The sequence below is a fragment of the Thalassophryne amazonica genome, chromosome 15 (genome assembly GCF_902500255.1).
Source record: "Thalassophryne amazonica chromosome 15, fThaAma1.1, whole genome shotgun sequence".
Classification (NCBI taxonomy): domain Eukaryota; kingdom Metazoa; phylum Chordata; class Actinopteri; order Batrachoidiformes; family Batrachoididae; genus Thalassophryne; species Thalassophryne amazonica.
This window is the reverse complement of record NC_047117.1, coordinates 4,060,451-4,083,220: the sequence shown is the minus strand read 5'-3', so window position 1 is coordinate 4,083,220 and position 22,770 is coordinate 4,060,451. Positions and strand designations below refer to the sequence as shown.

The window sequence follows — 22,770 nt, the reverse complement described above, 5'->3', positions numbered from 1 at the left end:
GCACTGCTAACTCTGGAATCTATGAGAGTTAAATTTATTCTGAGACGACGAGGCAACCGACAAAAACCTACCAGGGTTATTCGAGGAGTTCTAACGAGAATAAAATAGAAATTGTTCAATTACCTGTTAGCACCAAAAATAATCTTAGGTTAGCATGTTCATGCAAAATACCACTGCTGTCTCAGACCGAAGTAATCGAGCACACTTAACGTCGTCCTGTATTAGTAATCTCTACTGTGATAAAGCACCTAAAATCCTCTCAAACTTCAGTTTTTATTTTTTAATCTTTTTTATTTATTTATTTATTTGTCCGTTATGTAGCTCTTTGTCAAAACTCTGGATTTGAGTTATCTTTGACGTTCCATATCGATAATCGTTAACTTCTGTCTGGTACGTCATCTCCAAGCGTCGGGTCAGTTTGATAGCCGGGTCCTTTTTTTTCTCCGGAGCTGTCGGCGGCTCTGGCACCTTCTGCTGCATGCTGGATTGTTCCTAAAATCTGAATCCATCCGAGCTCGGGCCGCACCTTTTCACACCCGGGGATCATCCGTCTAGTTCTAATAACTTTTTCGGTCATTATCCAGTGATTATAACGTCTCGATGCCTGAAATGATGGCGGGACCGAAAGCCTCAGACGGAGGCAAAAACCGAGGAGGAGCGTACGTAGACCGCGACAAACCGGCCCAGATTCGGTTTAGTAACATCTCTGCCGCTAAAGGTAAGACACAGAACTCTCTGTAAATCTGACCCCGGGTCAGCCGGACAACGCCCCGAATCTCATTAACGAACCGTTATTTCAAATTGGTCTCCTTTTGGAAGCCTCCGTTAGGGGGCGCTACAGTACACCAGTCTCCATCCCAAGCTGTCCTCTGTGTCTTCCTCTGTCTCACCAACCACCTGCATGTCCTCCCTCAGCACATCCATAAACCTCCTCTTTGGCCCCCATCTTCTGCCTGGTGGCTCACTCCTCAGCATCCTTCTCCCTATATACCCTGGGTCCCTCTTCTGCACATGTCCAAACCAAACATTCTTACTAATCCCTTGCACTTCCTGATTTACTCTGTTCACATCATCCAGCTTTCTTTCTCGCATTTTCTTCATTCATTCACTCCTCAAAGTACACCCTCCACCTTCACAACACACTCTGACCACTTGTCGGTGCATTACCATCTGCATCCTTTATCACCCTAACCTGCTGCACATCATTTCCAGCTCATCTTCACCTCTGTCTGGCCAATTGGTACAAGTCCTCTCTTTCTTTTTTTTTTATAGTGTTTCACTTCATATACAGCTCACTATACACCTTTCCTTAGTCTTTGCCACATCTCTTTTCCCCTTACACTGCATCTCCTTTTAGGTTACATCTCCTACAAGGAACGTAGTCCACCTGTGTGTGCACCTTCCTCCACTCTTACGTCACCCTGTGTTCTTCCTTTTTAAAGGAAGGTATTAAAGGCACTGCGCTGCGGTGGTTTGAATCATATTTGTCTAATAGATTACAGTTTGTTCATGTAAATGGGGAATCTTCTTCACAGACTAAAGTTAATTATGGAGTTCCACAAGGTTCTGTGCTAGGACCAATTTTATTCACTTTATACATGCTTCCCTTAGGCAGTATTATTAGACGGTATTGCTTAAATTTTCATTGTTACGCAGATGATACCCAGCTTTATCTATCCATGAAGCCAGAGGACACACACCAATTAGCTAAACTGCAGGATTGTCTTACAGACATAAAGACATGGATGACCTCTAATTTCCTGCTTTTAAACTCAGATAAAACTGAAGTTATTGTACTTGGCCCCACAAATCTTAGAAGCATGGTGTCTAACCAGATCTTTACTCTGGATGGCATTTCCCTGACCTCTAGTAATACTGTGAGAAATCTTGGAGTCATTATTATCAGGATATGTCATTCAAAGCGCATATTAAACAAATATGTAGGACTGCCTTTTTGCATTTACGCAATATCTCTAAAATCAGAAAGGTCTTGTCTCAGAGTGATGCTGAAAAACTAATTCATGCATTTATTTCCTCTAGGCTGGACTATTGTAATTCATTATTATCAGGTTGTCCTAAAAGTTCCCTAAAAAGCCTTCAGTTGGTTCAGAATGCTGCAGCTAGAGTACTGACGGGGACTAGCAGGAGAGAGCATATCTCACCCGTGTTGGCCTCTCTTCATTGGCTTCCTGTTAATTCTAGAATAGAATTTAAAATTCTTCTTCTTACTTATAAGGTTTTGAATAATCAGGTCCCATCTTATCTTAGGGGACCTCATAGTACCATATCACCCCAATAGAGCGCTTCGCTCTCAGACTGCAGGCTTACTTGTAGTTCCTAGGGTTTGTAAGAGTAGAATGGGAGGCAGAGCCTTCAGCTTTCAGGCTCCTCTCCTGTGGAACCAGCTCCCAATTCAGATCAGGGAGACAGATACTCTCTCTACTTTTAAGATTAGGCTTAAAACTTTCCTTTTCGCTAAGGCTTATAGTTAGGGCTGGATCAGGTGACCCTTGACCGTCCCTTGGTTATGCTGCTTTAGACGTAGACTGTGGGGGGGTTCCCATGATGCACTGTTTCTTTCTCTTTTTGCTCCGTATGCATCACTCTGCATTTAATCATTAGTGATTGATCTCTGCCCCCCTCCACAGCATGTCTTTTTCCTGGTTCTTTCCCTCAGCCCCAACCAGTCTCAGCAGAAGACTGCCCCTCCCTGAGCCTGGTTCTGCTGGAGGTTTCTTCCTGTTAAAAGGGGAGTTTTTCCTTCCCACTGTAGCCAAGTGCTTGCTCATAGGGGGTCGTTTTGACCGTTGGGGTTTTTCATATTATTGTATGGCCTTGCCTTACAATATAAAGCGCCTTGGGGCAACTGTTTGTTGTGATTTGGCGCTATATAAAAAAAAAAAAGTTGATTGATAAAATTAATGTTTATGAGTGTTTCAGTGATTTCAAATGTCACTCCCCCTCTTTTTTTCCCAGCTGTTGCTGATGCCATCAGAACAAGCCTGGGGCCTAAAGGCATGGACAAGATGGTGAGTCCACCTTTTGCATTTTGACTAAAGCCAGATTCTCTCTTTCATGGTCATGCATGGTGGATTTTCATGGTTGGAAACTTTCCCCATACCATGTACAACATTGGAGGATCTGGGAGGTTGTCGGTGATGAACCGAGATATTCCGTTATTGTGTTGCCGTTTTGTCAGAACATGTCAGGATGTCTGAAAATTTCTTTTTCTTGTCGCAAACTTTGACATGCTTTGGCAATCTCTTGTCATACGTGTCATGATGACATCACTGATAGGTTTATTATTTTCTGCGGTGGTTCTGTTACAGGCGTGCTATGGCTGTTTTTTCAGGGCTGTGAAAACTCTGCGGATCCGAGAAATTCCGCAGATTTCATCATGGGGTGTGTGTGTGTGTGTGTGGTGTGTGTGTGTGTGTGTGTGTGTGTGTGTGTGTGTGTGTGTGTGTGTGTGTGTGTGTGTTAATGTTGTACTCTGTAATTGTGATCGTCACTGAGTTTTTAAAATGCCTATCGCAAAGTGTTTCCTTTTTATGACATCATGCAAGTTTTGTAAGTCCACAGACACTGATCTGTGTGTTACAGATACAAATGTGTCCTCGGATCCGCGGAACTTCGCCAAGGAAAAATGGCACTCAAAGCCTGGCTGTTAGGACAGTTGTTGTAAAGCGGGACTGGTTGGTTGCTGCAGCAACGCTGTGTGGCTCCTGCAAGATGCTTAAGCTAAACGTAGCATGTGGACATCGCAAACTTTTAGAGCTCTCAAGTTTTTAAAAGAAGAATTTTGTAGCATGTCTGTGTCACGGAGCAACATCAGACAGAGAGAAGATGGTGAGAAAAACGGTTTGAAAAAGTTTGATAAGGACAAGAATCCGTGGAATTGTTGCTAACTTCATGAACACATCTGAAAGATAAACAGAAAAAGCGAACTGTGCCCTTGGGAAACACGGTAAGAATTTTTCTCTCCCTGAAAAATAAACAGTGCTGTTCAAACAGGCTTTTAGACAAGATTATGTGACTTTTTTGTTATTAATCTAGACTTTTTCATTGAAAAAAAGACATTGTGGCTTTGAATGGTTTTACATGAATTTATACAAGAATGTAGATGAGTTTTTATTAATGTAGGCTTTTTTCATGGGAAAAAGACTGTGGATTTACAGGACTTTACACAGCAATATGTGACTTTTTGACTATAAGGTATGTTATTGATATTTTACCATGATTTTCAAAATCTCTACAAGTTTTAGGTGTGGTTTTTCAAATACTTTAACAGTCTTTTCAGTCTTCATGAATTTCACGTACTTTAATTGTTCTGAGTTAATGCATATTTTGGTTTACAGTTTAAAGGAAAATCATTCCGGGTCCTACTTCCACATCATATTCTGTTATTTCAGCATCATCATTGACAGTTCAAATGAAAGGTTGAGTCTGGGATCATTTAAATATGCACTTTTGAGATTTTTTTTTCTTCCAGGAGATGCTGAAAATGTATTATTAGATACAAAATTAATTTGGTTTCTGGAACCCTGCAGACCCTAAACCCCGGCTCGACCCCCTGCAGATTTTCCTCGGATTTCACAATTTTCATTTCACAGCCCTGGTTTTTACACACATCATGATATGAGAACGGAAAGTCAAACTGTTATGTTATAGCTGAAACCTCCCAGGATGCATATCTGTGAACGTGAGGACAAACTGTCAGCTGATGTGACACATGTTTCTAAGCGGGCGCTGTTTGTGTTTGCTTCAGATCCAGGATGAGAAAGGTGATGTGACGATTACGAACGACGGTGCCACTATCCTGAAACAAATGCAGGTGCTTCACCCTGCCGCCAAAATGGTACGTTCCAGTTGAGGGTACAAATATAATCCTTCATAACTCCCTTCATGACAAAAACAATGATTATTAAAGATGCAGCTGAACAAATGTTTTAACATCTTTAGCTTTATTAATGTTAGAAGTGAAATAGGAAGAATGAATAGCGGTGAGAGTTTTTCTGAACCTCACAGCTGTGATGTGATAGTACTCGATGCATCTAGTTTATTTACTGTTTTTATTATTTTCTTCCTTTTCACTGTGTTGCTACTTGTTAAGATTACTGTTTGTAATTTTTTTATTTTTTTTTAACTTTCACTATCGCTGATTCCATTTCAATACAGTACATTCATTCATTCATCTTCTACCGCTTAGTCCAATTAAGGGTCGCGGGGGGCTGGAGCCTATCCCTGCAGTCATAGAGCGCGAGGCGGGGTACACCCAGGACAGGACGCCAGTCTGTCGCAGGGCCACAAATAGACAAACAAACACAGACACACACACACACCACCTACGGACAATTTCTTATTTAAAGATTCCTGTCCACCTAACCCGCATGTCTAACCCACGCAAACACGGGGAGAACCTGCAAACTCCACACAGAAAGGCCACGGGTATTGAACCCACGACCTTCTCGCTGTGAGGCAACAGTGCTAACCACTAAGCCACCATGCTGCCACAATACAGTACATTTTATTGATATTTCTCATGGTTCGTTTTCAAGTAGTACCTTTTGTCTGAAATATTTGAACCCTGGTTTGAATTTTGTTTTTCAGCTGGTGGAACTGTCCAAGGCTCAGGACATCGAGGCCGGTGATGGAACCACCTCTGTGGTGGTGATCGCCGGAAGCTCTGCTGGACGCCTGCGCCAAACTGCTGCAGAAAGGTAACAAACACAGTCGTGTAGACGAGTCTTGGCAACTATCTGAGCAGGCCACCAGTTTATCCCCACATCCTGAAAGAAGCCAGTGGTTTAATTAGACCCACAAATATTGGACACTGATGATGTTTGCATTTAAGATGTCTACCTCAACATGTTGGAGTTGAAAACAAATAAGAATTATTATATGGCTACAACGGTACGTGCGCTCTGATTGGCTGATTTTCTCGTCTGATATTTTCCCATATCCGATCGTTACCATGACACTCAGTCTGGATTGCGTATCAGATTTGTGACTTTGTTTACAATTTTCACAGCGCAAATAAACAGAACAAAAGCGAACAAAGAAATTATGAGTGATAAAGAGGACCATTCTCCGAGCAAATTTTATTACATGACAAGTTTGAATTGGAGGAATTAACAGCAACCGAGCTTGAAGAGGACAAAATGCAGACCAACCAGATGAAAACACAGCTCCAAAGCCATATAATAAATGAATTATTAAAGGACATGTCACACCAAATCATAGCAATTTTGATTAGGTGTTAGTGAGCATCTGATGATCCACCAGGATTACTTTGTGCACTTCTATGGACCGGTTTTCAAAGTATACGTCATTCGCAACAAACAGCTAAGTACTCGTGTGCAGTTCCTCAGGGATCTCTCTTGGGTTAGGGTGTTTTTGTTGTACATCAGTCCTCTGGTAAAATCATTAATGTTGTCTTAACCACTTAATGTTCATGATATTAAGTTGTACTTTTCCTTTAAGGAGTCAGAGTTACAAAAACTGTCTGAGCTAATGGATGTGTCTTGCAGGTGTAAAGTCCTGGCTCACTAAAAACTCTTCTTATTGCTCCAGAGCAGAAAATTCCTTTGATTGTGAACCACCTCGGTTCTCTGGGCTCCTCTGTTCAGTCTAGCATCAGAATTCTTGGTGTTTGGTTTGATCAGTCATTGTCTCTGATAGCCATTCTAGACTCTTGGTCAAAAACTGTTTTTACCACTGAGAATATTGCCAAGTTCAATCAATCAATCAATTTTTTTTTATATAGCGCCAAATCACAACAAATAGTTGCCCCAAGGCGCTTTATATTGTAAGGCAAGGCCATACATAATTATGTAAAACCCCAACAGTCAAAACGACCCCCTGTGAGCAAGCACTTGGCTACAGTGGGAAGGAAAAACTCCCTTTTAACAGGAAGAAACCTCCAGCAGAACCAGGCTCAGGGAGGGGCAGTCTTCTGCTGGGACTGGTTGGGGCTGAGGGAGAGAACCAGGAAAAAGACACGCTGTGGAGGGGAGCAGAGATCAATCACTAATGATTAATGCAGAGTGGTGGCATACAGAGCAAAAAGAGAAAGAAACAGTGCATCATGGGAACCCCCCCAGCAGTCTACGTCTATAGCAGCATAACTAGGGATGGTTCAGGGTCACCTGATCCAGCCCTAACTATAAGCTTTAGCAAAAAGGAAAGTTTTAAGCCTAATCTTAAAAGTAGAGAGGGTGTCTGTCTCCCTGATCTGAATTGGGAGCTGGTTCCACAGGAGAGGAGCCTGAAAGCTGAAGGCTCTGCCTCCCATTCTACTCTTACAAACCCTAGGAACTACAAGTAAGCCTGCAGTCTGAGAGCGAAGCGCTCTATTGGGGTGATATGGTACTACGAGGTCCCTAAGATAAGATGGGACCTGATTATTCAAAACCTTATAAGTAAGAAGAAGAATTTTAAATTCTATTCTAGAATTAACAGGAAGCCAATGAAGAGAGGCCAATATGGGTGAGATATGCTCTCTCCTTCTAGTCCCCGTTAGTACTCTAGCTGCAGCATTTTGAATTAACTGAAGGCTTTTTAGGGAACTTTTAGGACAACCTGATAATAATGAATTACAATAGTCCAGCCTAGAGGAAATAAATGCACGAATTAGTTTTTCAGCATCACTCTGAGACAAGACCTTTCTAATTTTAGAGATATTGCATAAATGCAAAAAGGCAGTCCTACATATTTGTTTAATATGCGCTTTGAATGACATATCCTGATCAAAAATGACTCCAAGATTTCTCACAGTATTACTAGAGGTCAGGGTAATGCCATCCAGAGTGAGGATCTGGTTAGACACCATGTTTCTAAGATTTGTGGGGCCAAGTACAATAACTTCAGTTTTATCTGAGTTTAAAAGCAGGAAATTAGAGGTCATCCATGTCTTTATGTCTGTAAGACAATCCTGCAGTTTAGCTAATTGGTGTGTGTCCTCTGGCTTCATGGATAGATAAAGCTGGGTATCATCTGCATAACAATGAAAATTTAAGCAATACCGTCTAATAATACTGCCTAAGGGAAGCATGTATAAAGTGAATAAAATTGGTCCTAGCACAGAACCTTGTGGAACTCCATAATTAACTTTAGTCTGTGAAGAAGATTCCCCATTTACATGAACAAATTGTAATCTATTAGACAAATATGATTCAAACCACCGCAGCACAGTGCCTTTAATACCTATGGCATGCTCTAATCTCTGTAATAAAATTTTATGATGAACAGTATCAAAAGCAGCACTGAGGTCTAACAGAACAAGCACAGAGATGAGTCCACTGTCCGAGGCCATAAGAAGATCATTTGTAACCTTCACTAATGCTGTTTCTGTACTATGATGAATTCTAAAACCTGACTGAAACGCTTCAAATAGACCATTCCTCTGCAGATGATCAGTTAGCTGTTTTACAACTACCCTTTCAAGAATTTTTGAGAGAAAAGGAAGGTTGGAGATTGGCCTATAATTAGCTAAGATAGCTGGGTCAAGTGATGGCTTTTTAAGTAATGGTTTAATTACTGCCACCTTAAAAGCCTGTGGTACATAGCCAACTAACAAAGATAGATTGATCATATTTAAGATTGAAGCATTAAATAATGGTAGGGCTTCCTTGAGCAGCCTGGTAGGAATGGGGTCTAATAGACATGTTGATGGTTTGGATGAAGTAACTAATGAAAATAACTCAGACAGAACAATCGGAGAGAAAGAGTCTAACCAAATACCGGCATCACTGAAAGCAGCCAAAGATAACGATACGTCTTTGGGATGGTTATGAGTAATTTTTTCTCTAATAGTTAAAATTTTGTTAGCAAAGAAAGTCATGAAGTCATTACTAGTTAAAGTTAATGGAATACTCAGCTCAATAGAGCTCTGACTCTTTGTCAGCCTGGCTACAGTGCTGAAAAGAAACCTGGGGTTGTTCTTATTTTCTTCAATTAGTGATGAGTAGAAAGATGTCCTAGCTTTACGGAGGGCTTTTTTTATAGAGCAACAGACTCTTTTTCCAGGCTAAGTGAAGATCTTCTAAATTAGTGACATGCCATTTCCTCTCCAACTTACGGGTTATCTGCTTTAAGCTACGAGTTTGTGAGTTATACCACGGAGTCAGGCACTTCTGATTTAAAGCTCTCTTTTTCAGAGGAGCTACAGCATCCAAAGTTGTCTTCAATGAGGATGTAAAACTATTGACGAGATACTCTATCTCACTTAGAGTTTAGGTAGCTACTCTGCACTGTGTTGGTATATGGTATTAGAGAACATAAAGAAGGAATCATATCCTTAAACCTAGTTACAGCGCTTTCTGAAAGACTTCTAGTGTAATGAAACTTATTCCCCACTGCTGGGTAGTCCATCAGAGTAAATGTAAATGTTATTAAGAAATGATCAGACAGAAGGGAGTTTTCAGGGAATACTGTTAAGTCTTCTATTTCCATACCATAAGTCAGAACAAGATCTAAGATATGATTAAAGTGGTGGGTGGACTCATTTACATTTTGAGCAAAGCCAATAGAGTCTAATAATAGATTAAATGCAGTGTTAAGGCTGTCATTCTCAGCATCTGTGTGGATGTTAAAATCGCCCACTATAATTATCTGAGCTAAGCACTAAGTCAGACAAAAGGTCTGAAAATTCACAGAGAAACTCACAGTAACGACCAGGTGGACGATAGATAATAACAAATAAAACTGTTTTTTTGGGACTTCCAATTTGGATGGACAAGACTAAGAGTCAAGCTTTCAAATTAATTAAAGCTCTGTCTGGGTTTTTGATTAATTAATAAGCTGGAATGGAAGATTGCTGCTAATCCTCCGCCTCGGCCCGTGCTACGAGCATTCTGACAGTTAGTGTGACTCGGGGGTGTTGACTCATTTAAACTAACATATTCATCCTGCTGTAACCAGGTTTCTGTAAGGCAGAATAAATCAATATGTTGATCAATTATTATATCATTTACCAACAGGGACTTAGAAGAGAGAGACCTAATGTTTAATAGACCACATTTAACTGTTTTAGTCTGTGGTGCAGTTGAAGGTGCTATATTATTTTTTCTTTTTGAATTTTATGCTTAAATAGATTTTTGCTGGTTATTGGTGGTCTGGGAGCAGACACCGTCTCTACGGGGATGGGGTAATGAGGGGATGGCAGGGGGAGAGAAGCTCCAGAGAGGTGTGTAAGACTACAACTCTGCTTCCTGGTCCCAACCCTGGATAGTCACGGTTTGGAGGATTTAAGAAAATTGGCCAGATTTCTAGAAATGAGAGCTGCTCCATCCAAAGTGGGATGGACGCCGTCTCTCCTAACAAGACCAGGTTTTCCCCAGAAGCTTTGCCAATTATCTATGAAGCCCACCTCATTTTTTGGACACCACTCAGACAGCCAGCAATTCAGGGAGAACATGCGGCTAAACATGTCACTCCCGGTCCGATTGGGGAGGGGCCCAGAGAAAACTACAGAGTCCGACATTGTTTTTGCAAAGTTACACACCGATTCAATGTTAATTTTAGTGACCTCCGATTGGCGTAACCGGGTGTCATTACTGCCGACGTGAATTACAATCTTACCAAATTTACGCTTAGCCTTAGCCAGCAGTTTCAAATTTCCTTCAATGTCGCCTGCTCTGGCCCCCGGAAGACTATTGACTATGGTTGCTGGTGTCGCTAACTTCACATTTCTCAAAACAGAGTCGCCAATAACCAGAGTTTGATCCTCGGCGGGTGTGTCGTCGAGTGGGGAAAAACGGTTAGAAATGTGAACGGGTTGGCGGTGTACACGGGGCTTCTGTTTAGGGCTATGCTTCCTCCTCACAGTCACCCAGTCGGCCTGCTTTCCCGGCTGCTCGGGATCTGCCAGAGGGAAACTAACGGCGGCTAAGCTACCTTGGTCTGCACCGACTACAGGGGCCTGGCTAGCTGTAGAATTTTCCACGGTGCGGAGCCGAGTCTCCAATTCGCCCATCCTGGCCTCCAAAGCAATGAATAAACTACACTTATTACAAGTACCGTTACTGCTAAAGGAGGCCGAGGAATAACTAAACATTTCACACCCAGAGCAGAAAAGTGCAGGAGAGACAGGAGAAGCCGCCATGCTAAATCGGCTAAAAGCTAGTAGCTGCGCTAAGCTAGCGGATTCCTAAAAACACACAAAGTGAATAATGTGTAAATAATTTAGAGGTGATTCAGCAGAAGGAGTGCTTTAGTTAAGGCACGTGAAGATTACACTGGGAAACAAATCGTTATCTAGATAACTAGATCAATCTAACTGCGCAGATTAAACAGCTAACAGATACAGCAAAACACCGCTGTGCTCCGGAACAGGAAGTGATACAATACCGCAGTGAGAGCCAACCACCAGTAGAGGCAAGCAGTCAAGTTGAGGCCAACTCTGTCTAACTCTGATCTGGAAGTTGTGATTCATGCTTTTATTTCTTCTCGTTTAGATTATTTCAACTCGCTTTTTACTTGTTTTAACAAATCTGCCTTAAATTGTCTTCAGATGGTCCAAAATGCTGCAGCAAGACTTTTAACAAGATCTAGCAGATGGACTCACATTACCCCCATTCTGTCCTCCCTGCACTGGCTTTCCATCAAAATTCATATCGATTTTAAAGTTTTGGTTATGACTTTTAGAGCCTTGCATGGTCAGGCCCCCAAATATGTGTTGGATATGTTGAGCCCCTACATCTCTCGTCGCTCCCTTTGGTCCTTGGAGCAGAACCTCGTCATGGTTCCAAGAACCCGCTTTAAAACCAGAGGAGACTTATCCTTTCAAGCTGTGGCTCCTGAACTTTGGAATAATGTCCCTCTGTCCCTTCGTGCGACCGTCTCTGTGGATTCTTTTAAAAGGCAGCTAAAGACATTTTTGTTTAGTCAAGCTTTTAGTTGAATGTTCTCTTAATCACTGTTTTTTTTAACATGGTTGTGTTTTTTTGTTTACCTTTTGTGAAGCACTTTGTGATTTTTATCTGTGAAAGGTGCTATATAAATAAAGTTTCTTCCTTTTCTTCATGTGTTTCCGACAATTGGCGTTGCAACTAGAAGAGTCCTAGTGTGCACTTCAATGGAATGTAGCTGATAACGTTAAGAACGGAGGCACAGATTAATTCCAAAGTTGACATAAGTATGATGTCATGATGACTGATAACTGTTAATTTTGATGTAGTCACTGTAAAAGCTGCGGCTCCAAGAAGGTTTCTGTGCACCTGCACGGCCATGAGCCATAAACACAACCTGTCAGTAACAATCTGTGCTCCAGGTTCAGCTTTGTGCTCGATTCATTATGAGTGTTGTTATCAATAAAATCTAAAAAAAATACATCTGCTGCCGGGGGTAAACAAGCATCTTGTCAGCTGCGCAGCGCGTACACACACACACACACACAGAGTGAGCTTCGCAGCACATATGGCGCACACAATATGCTAAACCGTTATATTACACCTGAGGTACTTCATGAATGTGTTTATTAAATATGGATTGTTGAATAGAAATGTTTGTTATTGTTAACACTAATGTAACTAATGTATATATAGTATGCATAATTTGAGTGTATTTTGTTGCTCATAAAAATAAAGAAAAATTGAAAAGAAGTTTAGAAAATCCACTTTTTTTTCATCATGTTATAACACGATTGGACCTCACTTTTTCAACCAGGTCATATTTTTTTCAAACCAACCTCAAGGCAATTGCATTGTGCGTTAGTCAATAGCAAACCCATGAAATGGAAAATTAAAAGTAAATAAAAGGCCCTTGAGTCAATTTTAAGTACAAAAAAATTAAATTAAAAATGACTCTTGTGGACATTACGCTGTCTGTCAAAACCAAGTGGGAGATATAGATGGTTAAAAGTCGCATAAACTATAGCTAACATTTACACTTAGGTGGGCATTCTACTTTGAAATATGTATTCTCCGATATACACCGTCAATTTGTATAAAAGATACCTGTATTAAGAAATTATAACAAGTTGAAAACAACCTGAGAATTGTCCGTCAAAAATAACATCCGCAAGGGTCCATACTCTTATTAATTTCACTTTTCCATAATGAAAAAGTGAAATTTTTAATGTTAATAGTTAATGAGTTATCTTGAGCTTTGTGGTTTATGAAAGAAATATATGTGTACTACAATTTCAAACTAGTTTGCAATAAAAACTTGTAACTTGAAAAATTGACCTTTGTGTTACACTTTCATAACAGTTTAACATATTGTGAGCCATATCCACACATGCCAGCTCCAAATTTACACTCACTCAAAGTTAAAAGTAAAAAAAAAAAAAAAGAAATCTAGCCACAAATAACAAAAGGGGTAAAATTCTGAACGTGCCAGACTTACCATCATGTTATGGATTAATTTCCAGGTGTAAACTCCATGTGATCAAAGAAGCGTGCATGCAAGATGTAACAAATCGATCATGTCCAGGCAGTCTGTTAAAAACTGTGTCAGATGTCCCCAAGTCCACATCATCTTCAGTAACTAGCTTCCTTCCTTCCTTCCTAGCTGTCTTACTAACTGGGATGTTAAAAAAAAAAAAAAAAGGTGAGACATGTCCTTTAACCTCACTTGCTCGGTCTGATATTTTCCCATACAGACCTCACTCTCGCTAAATAATATTACTTTCAAGACCTGACTGCAGGCTTGTACAGTGAAATCGAGATCATCAAATCTTCCTGTTGAGGCTTTTACAATAGATTATAGCATTTGCTATTTCTTTTCTCTTAGTCTTTTTTTTTTTTCTTCACAGTTACTGTATTTTCTGGAGTACAAGTCCCTTTTTTAACACTAGTTTGGGAGTTGCTACAACTTATGTTCTGATGCTGCTTATACTTGTATTCTGAAAAATCATGTGTTCGTTATTACAAATAATAGCTTTATTTATATAGTGCTTTCCCAGGAATCAACACACCAAACAAAAGAAACTCCAATAATAGAAGTACACTACAACAATTCCCCAAATTCACAAACTAAACAGATGCTGTAAAAATCAAATGGACTCACTTTTTTATGGTAGTGAGTCCAAAACTGTGGTCAGCAATCTGTGCTTGTTTATCTGTGTCAAATAACAACCAGTGTCTTGTCTGTTGCACATTTATTAATCAGTCTTGCTTATGTTGTAGTTTTTAAGAGTGCTTTTGGTACACACCACAGGCTGTGAGCTTCCTGCAAAAATCCACTGTTCACTTCATCATCTGTGTTCATCTGATGATTTCTTTTGTCCAGACTGCATCAAATAGCAGCCAGCATGTTGTCCATCACACAGTTAGAGGGAACCGCAGTCTGGTTTGAACCCCTGTGTGATATCACAGGATTTGACCACTTCCGGGGACAACCTTCACAAACACAGCATCACTATAATGAAAAAATGGTGTACAGTTTTGTTTTTGACTGAAATAACAAAGCAGTCACAAAAAGTGCAGTTTTTTCAGTTCCCAGTAGAGAAGGGAAGAAATGGGAGAGGCTGTGTTGGTAAATTTTAACCAACACATCTTGATAGAGTACCTGCTGTCTCTTGCTTACACAACTGCCTCGGCATGTTTGAGCTCAGGGTTATAAACAAATCAAACATGTCCACTTTCTACCACATCTTCACTTTTTCTTTACATTTTCACTTTGTTTGCTGTGTAATTTGCCTAGAAACTCAAAGAAAGTGCCATGTTTTTGATGGGGACAGACCGGGGCCGTCCCCAGAAGTATAATTATGCCCTTTCATTTAACCCCTTGCGCACCCACCCTCAAACGAGACTACGGTAATCAATTTAGCCTCTTTTTTAGTTTTTGGGAATTTAAGTCCTTTTGTTAAGTACCAGCACATGCTCTGGTGTGCACATGCTCTGGTGTGCACATGTGTATGTACTGAGCTCCTGTTTGTTAAATTCACCCACAGGGAAATGCTGTGGGGGAAAAAATGAGTCATCCTCCAGAAAATACAACAGTGTCATTCACCCTGTTGGCCTCTAGCGGCTGCTGTTCTTCCTTATTGCAGCTCAAACCACATTTTGGAAGGTCCACTCATTTTTATGGCACAAATGGTAAACTGACTTCTTTAGAGTTTCTGGCCAATTAACTGTGACTGTTCCTCAGGTATCCACCCAACCACCATCTCTGAGTCATTCCAGAAGGCTGTGGAGAAGGGTGTGGAAGTGTTGACGTCCATGAGCAAGCCAGTGGAGCTCGGTGACCGTGAGACGCTGCTGAATAGTGCCACCACCTCGCTGTGCTCCAAGGTGGTGTCACAGTACTCCAGCCTGCTGGCGCCCATGAGTGTGGACGCTGTGATGAGAGTCATCGACCCAGCCACGGCCACCAGTGTGGACCTGCAGGACATCAAGATCATCAAGAAGCTTGGGTGAGCCCAGCTGCTTCAAAGTGCACGTTCCTCTAACATCTGACTTTGAGAAGGTGTTTCTGAGCTGGCATGAGGTTGAATGTTGCACCTGTTTCCACAAGGAATAAACCTTATGGATGTGGGTCTGGGATTCCCTCTTTTATTTTATTTTACAGGTTTTTCATTGTCAGCAGACATTTTAAAGAGATTTTCTTTAGTTGAATTTCTACAGTATATTTTAAGAACCATGACTCTTAAATTAAACATCATGTACATAATGTCTGTCTGTCTGTCTGACTGTCTGTCAATGACAAGTGTAATTATGCTGTGCATGTGTTCAGAGGAACCATTGATGACTGCGAGCTGGTGGAAGGCCTGGTTCTGACCCAGAAGCTGGCAAACACTGGCGTGACCCGTGTTGAGAAGGCAAAGATCGGCCTGATTCAGTTCTGCCTGTCCCCTCCCAAAACTGATGTGAGTAACCTGAAAGTGATCAGCATGGAGATAAAATAAGAAATGAACACCCCCCCCCCCCCCCCAAAAAAAAATGGAGCAGGTGGTAACATAACTGGTGATGTTTTTAAAAGCAACAGCCAGTAGTTCTTTCTTCCTCTTGCTTTGCAGTTGAAATGTTTCTTTCAGCAGACCTCCTCTGTGGATTGTCTAGCACAATCCTGATAATTAATCATGATTATTCTGTCTAATCTTAATTCCCATCTGACAGTTTGGGTGACCTGAGGAATGCAGAAGGTGTCACTCCACAACAAGAGTGTAGAATTTAAAAAAGAAAACAAATCAAGAATCTGAGCACGGATGTTTTTGGAATTTGACTACATGTGAAATGTTTTAAGAGAAAATTAAATAATAATATTGAGAGAACTGATCTCACAAACTTTGGAGCTCTCCAGGGTCCTGGTCTGGTTTGCATCTAGACATCCAAGCTGATGAAACCTGTTCAGATATCAGTGCTTTTGATTCCAGAGTAAACTCAAATGTTTGACTTTTTTTCTGGATCAGAGGTGTCTTTGTTTCCATCTCTGCTGTTTCATGTGTCTGTATCAGAAATTCCCAAATCATTTCCTTTCCAGGCCCATTAATTTATCTGGATGGATGTTCACAAACCTAAAATAAATGTATAAATCACATACAGTTACATTACAGTGATAGAACTCTGTCCTCAGAGCAAAACAGTCCAGCTTTCATGGCCGCCTGTGCCCCATTCTCTCTGTGCACCAGGAAAGACATCGGTGTAAAATTTGTGTCATATCAACATGTGGATCCTGACCAGATCCACTGTGGTGACCCAGAGCAAAATGAACAGTGGAAAGAATCATATGCAAAACTTGAATTAATTTTTTTGTAACCATTATATTTTACTGAAAATTAATATTGTAAATATGAAATAAAATGTATACTTTAATCTGTTTAACAGTAATTTATTAATTTGCAGAGAGTTTGTCAGTTGTCATTTTGCACCAAAACAAAGTTGGTGCTGGCCAGACGTGGCCCCACATTAGGCAGATCTGGTCTATATGTTTGATTTTTTTTTTTTTTTGGGGGGGGGGGGTACTCCATTTTGGAATGAGGCTGTAACAAGATGTGGAAAAAGTGAAGCGCTGTGAATACTTTCGGGATGCACAGAATATGTAGACAGGAGTGTGTCTTTCCAAATCATGTCCAGTCGACTGAATTGACCCCAGGTGGACTCAGTTAAGCTGTAGAAACATGTCAAGGATGATCAGTGGAAAGAGGATGTACTTATGTACATGTGATTTCTTAGTTTTTGTTGTTGTTGATGTTTGTTTGTTTTATGAATTTACAAAAAACTCACTTTTTTTCACATTTTCCTTATGGGGTATTGTTTGCAGAATTTTTAGAGGGGAAAAAATAATTTCATCCATATTGAAATAAGGCTGTAATATAACAAAATGTGGAAAAAGTGAAGCTCTGTGAATACTTTGCAGATGCACTGTACAGTAATGATTCATGTCTTTATGTCGAAGAAAAGTCTTCCTGACCTGCTGTTTACGTGTTTAGATGGAGAACCAGATCGTGGTGTCGGATTATGCTCAGATGGACCGCGTCCTGCGGGAGGAGCGCACTTACATCCTCAACCTGGTCAAACAGATTAAGAAGGCCGGCTGCAACGTTCTGCTCATCCAGAAGTCCGTCCTCAGGTACAGAACTGTTTCAAACGGGCCGACGTCGTGTGTTCCTAGCTAACCACAAACTGTCCTGCAACAGAGACGCTCTGAGCGACCTCGCCCTGCACTTCCTCAACAAAATGAAGATCATGGTGGTGAAGGACATTGAGAGGGAGGACATTGAGTTTATCTGCAAGGTGAGCATTCTTAAAGCATCCATTTAAAAAAAAAAAAAAAACAATAAAATAATAATAATAAAAAGTCGGACCTTTACTCACTGGGTTGTTGACCTCTGGTTGTGTGTGTGTGGTCATCAAACACTGGGTGTGGCTGTCTGGGGCATGTAGTTTCAGCATGTTTGGGAATAATCATCTTGAAGAATAGACGATACTGTCCAGTGATCTGCAGTGCTAATATTATTATTATCATTATCATTATTACTGTTCAAGAGATCCATAATCAGTCATTTTCATGATGGGTTTTTTTTTGTCACTGAAAATGAAGTTTCTCCCCTCTGCAGACTATTGGTACCAAGCCCATCGCCCATGTTGACCATTTTACCCCCGAGATGCTCGGTACAGCAGAGCTGGCTGAGGAGGTCAACCTGGACGGCTCAGGAAAACTGGTCAAGGTCCGTTAAGATCGTTCATTTTATGGTACTTAGACTGCAGTTTTTAAGTATAATTTATGCTCCACATACGTTATGAGTGAAGAGGCAACAATGTAGTGGATGCCACATGTATTTTTGCCCCGTTGCTCTTGGTCTGGATCAACCTTTCTCAAAGTGTGGTCTGTAAGTGTATTGGTAAAATGCACCGAAATGCACGAAAACGGTGGCACGGTTTCAGGATATTAACAAAATAAATGTGTGCAAGAAACTTTCAATTTTAGTCCATCTTTTACGTCCGTCAGGATCTTTCTTTTCTGTGGCGAAATTGTGTAGAATGAACGGAGGTTTACGACCACATTTCTTCTTCTTTCCGTCTTTGTGTGGACTCGGCGGAGCGTTGCAGTCGTGTGTTTTCAGCCAACTTTCAAGCCTATAAATTCTGTTCGAGCAATTTGAAAACAGCACAATCGCGCCCTACTATTGTATGTGTCGCTTAAGGCTTAAAGCCTTTTGAAACAATCCCTGTAAAAGCCCTTAAACGTTTACAGTCTGCTAATGCTTACTGTATACGAAATTCAGTGGGAGCAGTGTGAGTGTGGTAGCTGAGATTTTTGCCCCCGTTTGACCCACGCATGTGCAGATGCGATGCGCACTTGCTTATTCATTGTGGTCCTTCAGTGAAGGAACTGAGGCACCGTCACTTTGCCAACTTTATTTTAAGTGTCTGTCCACTAGGTGGCAGCATTTTTGTAATTGCTCACAGAGGTTAATATAAGTACTAGAGTCCGTTGCACTGAGACACATCCAGCAAGGAGGCATGGTCGCCATTTTAGATCCAGGCAACTAGTAGGCAGCGCACACTGCTGCTCAATGAGTCTGTCAAGAAACGGGTGGAAAATGCTGGAAAGCTGCTCATGTTGCAAAGCCACAAACGGAGGAAAGAAGGGACACAACATTTCCTTCCATAATTAAACAGTTTTGGTTATTCTGTTACTTTTTGGCCCCATAAACTGGTGTAAAGCCATCAACCTGTGTTTGAAGTCTGGGCATTTAAACCACCTGAATGGAATTTTATTCAAAGCTGAATTTATTCAGTACTATCCTAAAATGGATTTAATTAATGTGGACCATGTGGAATTAATTAATGCACTCTGTGTGCCCGTCTGGATTGTGCAGCGCTGAACACAGCAGCAGCAGGATGTCTCAGCTGAGCTGAGCTGCTGATTAATTGTAACTGGAACAGATCAGATCTATGTAACTTTCAGTACTAATATCTGGGGATGTGTGGGTGTCAAAGTTTAATACTTTCCTGACATAATTAATGTAAATTAATTTACTGGCTCGATATTCCAGGTCAAGAATGGCATTTTACCACGTATTTGTGTTTTCCATGTGTGTCACCCGTGTAATGCATTGAAAATGCATTACCATCTTTTGTCAATGTTTTGGCCGGTTAGGAGGCGTCATGTTGCTGTCCATGAAGGGACATTCGCATTTAGTAGGCAGAATGGGAGTGCGGACTCTAGTTCTCATATTAACCTCTGTTGTAATGCTACACTAAACTGATTTCTTTAAATGTCTTAGTGAAGGTCAGCAGCTGTTTTGTTTTTTTTTTTTGTTTTTCCTGCAGTACACTGGAACATGTGGTGTTGTGTGTGTGTGTGTGATTCCCAGCATTCTGCTTTCATGTTGTGTGCTTGTGAGTAACGAATAAATGGTTGTTTGTGTAGTTTCTGAGGATGAACTTGGAGTACTTTATAGTGATACTACATAAACTCATCAGGAGCTGACTGTACAAACTACTCGGCCGCACACCAGGAACAGTTCAGGGAAACGTTGTCTCTTGTCGTGGGTTCTCGCTGTTAACGCCGTTTTAAAGGCTCAGCTGCGTCCTTCACTGAACCTTTGGGGCTTTTTTGTTTTTTTTCCAGATTACAGGCTGCACCAATCCCGGTAAGACTGTGAGCATCGTTGTGCGAGGCTCCAAACAACTGGTGATTGAAGAGGCTGAGCGCTATATCCACCGACGCGCTCTGCGTCATCGCTGCCTGGTCAGAAGAGGTCGGTTATTCGTTCCATTTTAAAAAGTTTCAGTTTCCACACAAACCAAAGTCCTATTAATCTGGAATTGGCCTCACACCTTCCAACTTGTCTGAAATTTTAGCTCTCTGCACTTAACAGTAGGACATTACAGGCGTCTGAGCAACTTTACTTGAGATATTCTGAGGGCAAAAATACAAACTTCGGGGGTGATGGTGTTTTTGCCGTAGCTGAACCAGGACTGTGGAACAAGTTACCTCCTGATTTATGCCCCATTTCTGACCCAGCACTTCTTCAGGGCTGTGAAAAATCCGCAGATCCACAGAATTCCACAGATTTTATGTGTGTGCTCTGCCGTATGGTCGGTAATCTTGATTGTCATAGATAGTTATAAAAATGGCTATCGCAGTGTTCTTTATTTACGACATGCCGTAAAGCGGGACTGGTTGGTTGTTGCGGCGAGGCTGTCGTCTCTGTCGTTACGTGTATGTTCTGTCTTGTCTAATTAAACACACTGTTCTTAAGCTAAAAGTAGCGTGTGGGCATCACATACTTTTACAGCTATCAAGTTTTTAAAAGAAGAATTTTGCTGTGCCCCCAGACCCCCTGCAAATTTTTCTCAAATTTTACAATTTTCATTTCACAGCCCTGCTTTTTAAATCAAAGCTCAAGACTTATTAATGCTTTTAATACCTGGTGGTGCTGTGGCATTTTTTTTGTGTGTGTGTGTGTGTGTCTTTTTAACTCTATTGTCTTTGTTTTTTGTGAATTCTTGTTCCTTTTTTTTTTTGTTTTGTTTTTTTTTGTTTTGTTTTGCATGGAGTTTTTCAACAGATTTTGGGTAATTTGAGGCGCTGAATCAGAATCTGGTGTTTTTCCCAATCCCATCACGTTTTTGATATATGAAAACATATTTCTTATATCAAGCATTGAAGCAAAAGCTGCCGCCTCGCACACCTCTTCAGCACCACAAATGACTTTACAGCTGTTGTTCACATTTCGCAAACCTGTTTTAAAATCTGTTTTTGAAGCTGCTTTTGTCTGATTAGTGGCATCACACTGAGTGAATGAGCAGCTTTTGCGTAATTCATCAATAAGGAACATGTAGTTTGCAAATAAACGGGATAAATCAGTTCTCAAAGTTAATACAAGAAAATTTTGTTGTTGTTGACCAGTGTGATTTGTCCTCTGATCGTCAGGGCTCTGATCGCCGGCGGCGGTGCTCCAGAGATTGAGCTAGCTGTTCGCCTGGCTGAGTACTCGCGCATGCTGCCTGGTATGGAGGCGTACTGCGTGCGGGCGTATGCTGATGCCATGGAGGTGATCCCCTCAACCCTGGCTGAGAACGCCGGCCTCAACCCCATCTCCACGGTGACCGAACTCCGCAACAGACATGCCCAAGGAGACAAGATGGCCGGCATTAACGTACGCAAGGTCGGTCTGCTCTCCTCTGACTGTGACATCCTGTCCTGAAGGTGTTGTCCAAGAAACGAACAGGATTGAGTTTTGTTTTTTACTCACTAAAGTAGCAGCTAAGACTAGTTACCTGTGTGATGAGTTCATATCGACTTTATATTTCTTTCTACATTTCAGTCTCCAGCTGACTACAGGAGGGTGAAACACTGACACAGTGAAACATGTCTCTGCATTTAGCCATTCCTCTATTACACTTAACACACTCCAACCACTGGGAGCAGTGTGCCGTCACAGTCCAGTGCCTGGGATCCAACTCCTGAGGTAGAGATGCTGCCTTGCTCAGGGGCAGAGAAAGGAGCAGACCCCAATGTGTGTGTGTTGATGGTGGGAGGAGACTGGAGGAAAACCCCCGCAGGTGTGGCACACATGCAACCTCCACACAGAAGGACTGCCATGGAGGAATCGAACTCTAGATCACTGATCCACTCTGCTGCCAAAGATTAACTTGGTGCAAAATATGTGTACTGAGGCAGATATTCAGCTTCTGGGGTGGAAAACCTGAGGTTGCAGTGGGATTATTAAGGCCTGACGTTTTTGGTGTGACATCCTGAGTGTGGTATTTTATCTTATTCATTTTTCATTCTGAGGTGTTAAGATTATTTTTCCTGTGTGTTTGACAGGGTGGCATCTCCAACATCCTGGAGGAGCTGGTGGTGCAGCCTCTTCTCATCTCCATCAGCGCCCTGACGCTGGCCACAGAGACGGTCCGCAGTATCCTCAAGATCGACGACGTGGTGAGAGTCCACAGTCACACGCGGTCTCAGGGCGTCCACGCAACGGGTTAAAAACAGTGACGGCAAAGACCGGAAGTTGACTAAAATAATTCACTTTATTTCAAACTCTAAATAAGTGTGTGTGTGTGTGTGTGTGAGAGAGAGAGAGAGAGAGAGAGAGAAGCACAGTTTGGAGTTTCCAGGCTTCTATCGTGTCAGTGACACTGTTTAACCTGGAATGTTCTGTTTACAGGGATTTTCTTTTTCTTGTTCACAGGTGAATGTGCGTGTAGGTTTTGGGGTCGGACCTCTGGATCTGCTGCTAAACCTGCCGGACGGATCACAGGACTTCGGTCTGTTCGGATTTCAGCCATTGTGTTGTTGTTCGCATAGTTTAATTAAATAAAGAGCTGTTTTTGTTTTTTGACACGTCAGTCATTTCCTGTGTGA

At 41.4% G+C, this 22,770-nt stretch overlaps 1 protein-coding gene across 1 annotated transcript; it reads left to right on the top strand.

Moving 5' to 3' along the window:
* The first annotated feature begins 424 nt into the window (after window positions 1-424).
* cct4 (chaperonin containing TCP1, subunit 4 (delta)) lies at window positions 425-22,754 on the top strand. Its single transcript, XM_034189147.1, is given in 14 exon segments — window positions 425-718; window positions 2,977-3,029; window positions 4,769-4,858; window positions 5,611-5,682; window positions 5,684-5,720; window positions 15,094-15,358; window positions 15,679-15,811; window positions 17,375-17,514; window positions 17,582-17,678; window positions 18,002-18,112; window positions 20,023-20,156; window positions 21,331-21,565; window positions 22,228-22,341; window positions 22,598-22,754. Coding segments are annotated over 14 exon segments (1,728 nt in total). The 5' UTR covers window positions 425-600; the 3' UTR covers window positions 22,727-22,754.
* The last annotated feature ends 16 nt before the right edge of the window (window positions 22,755-22,770 follow it).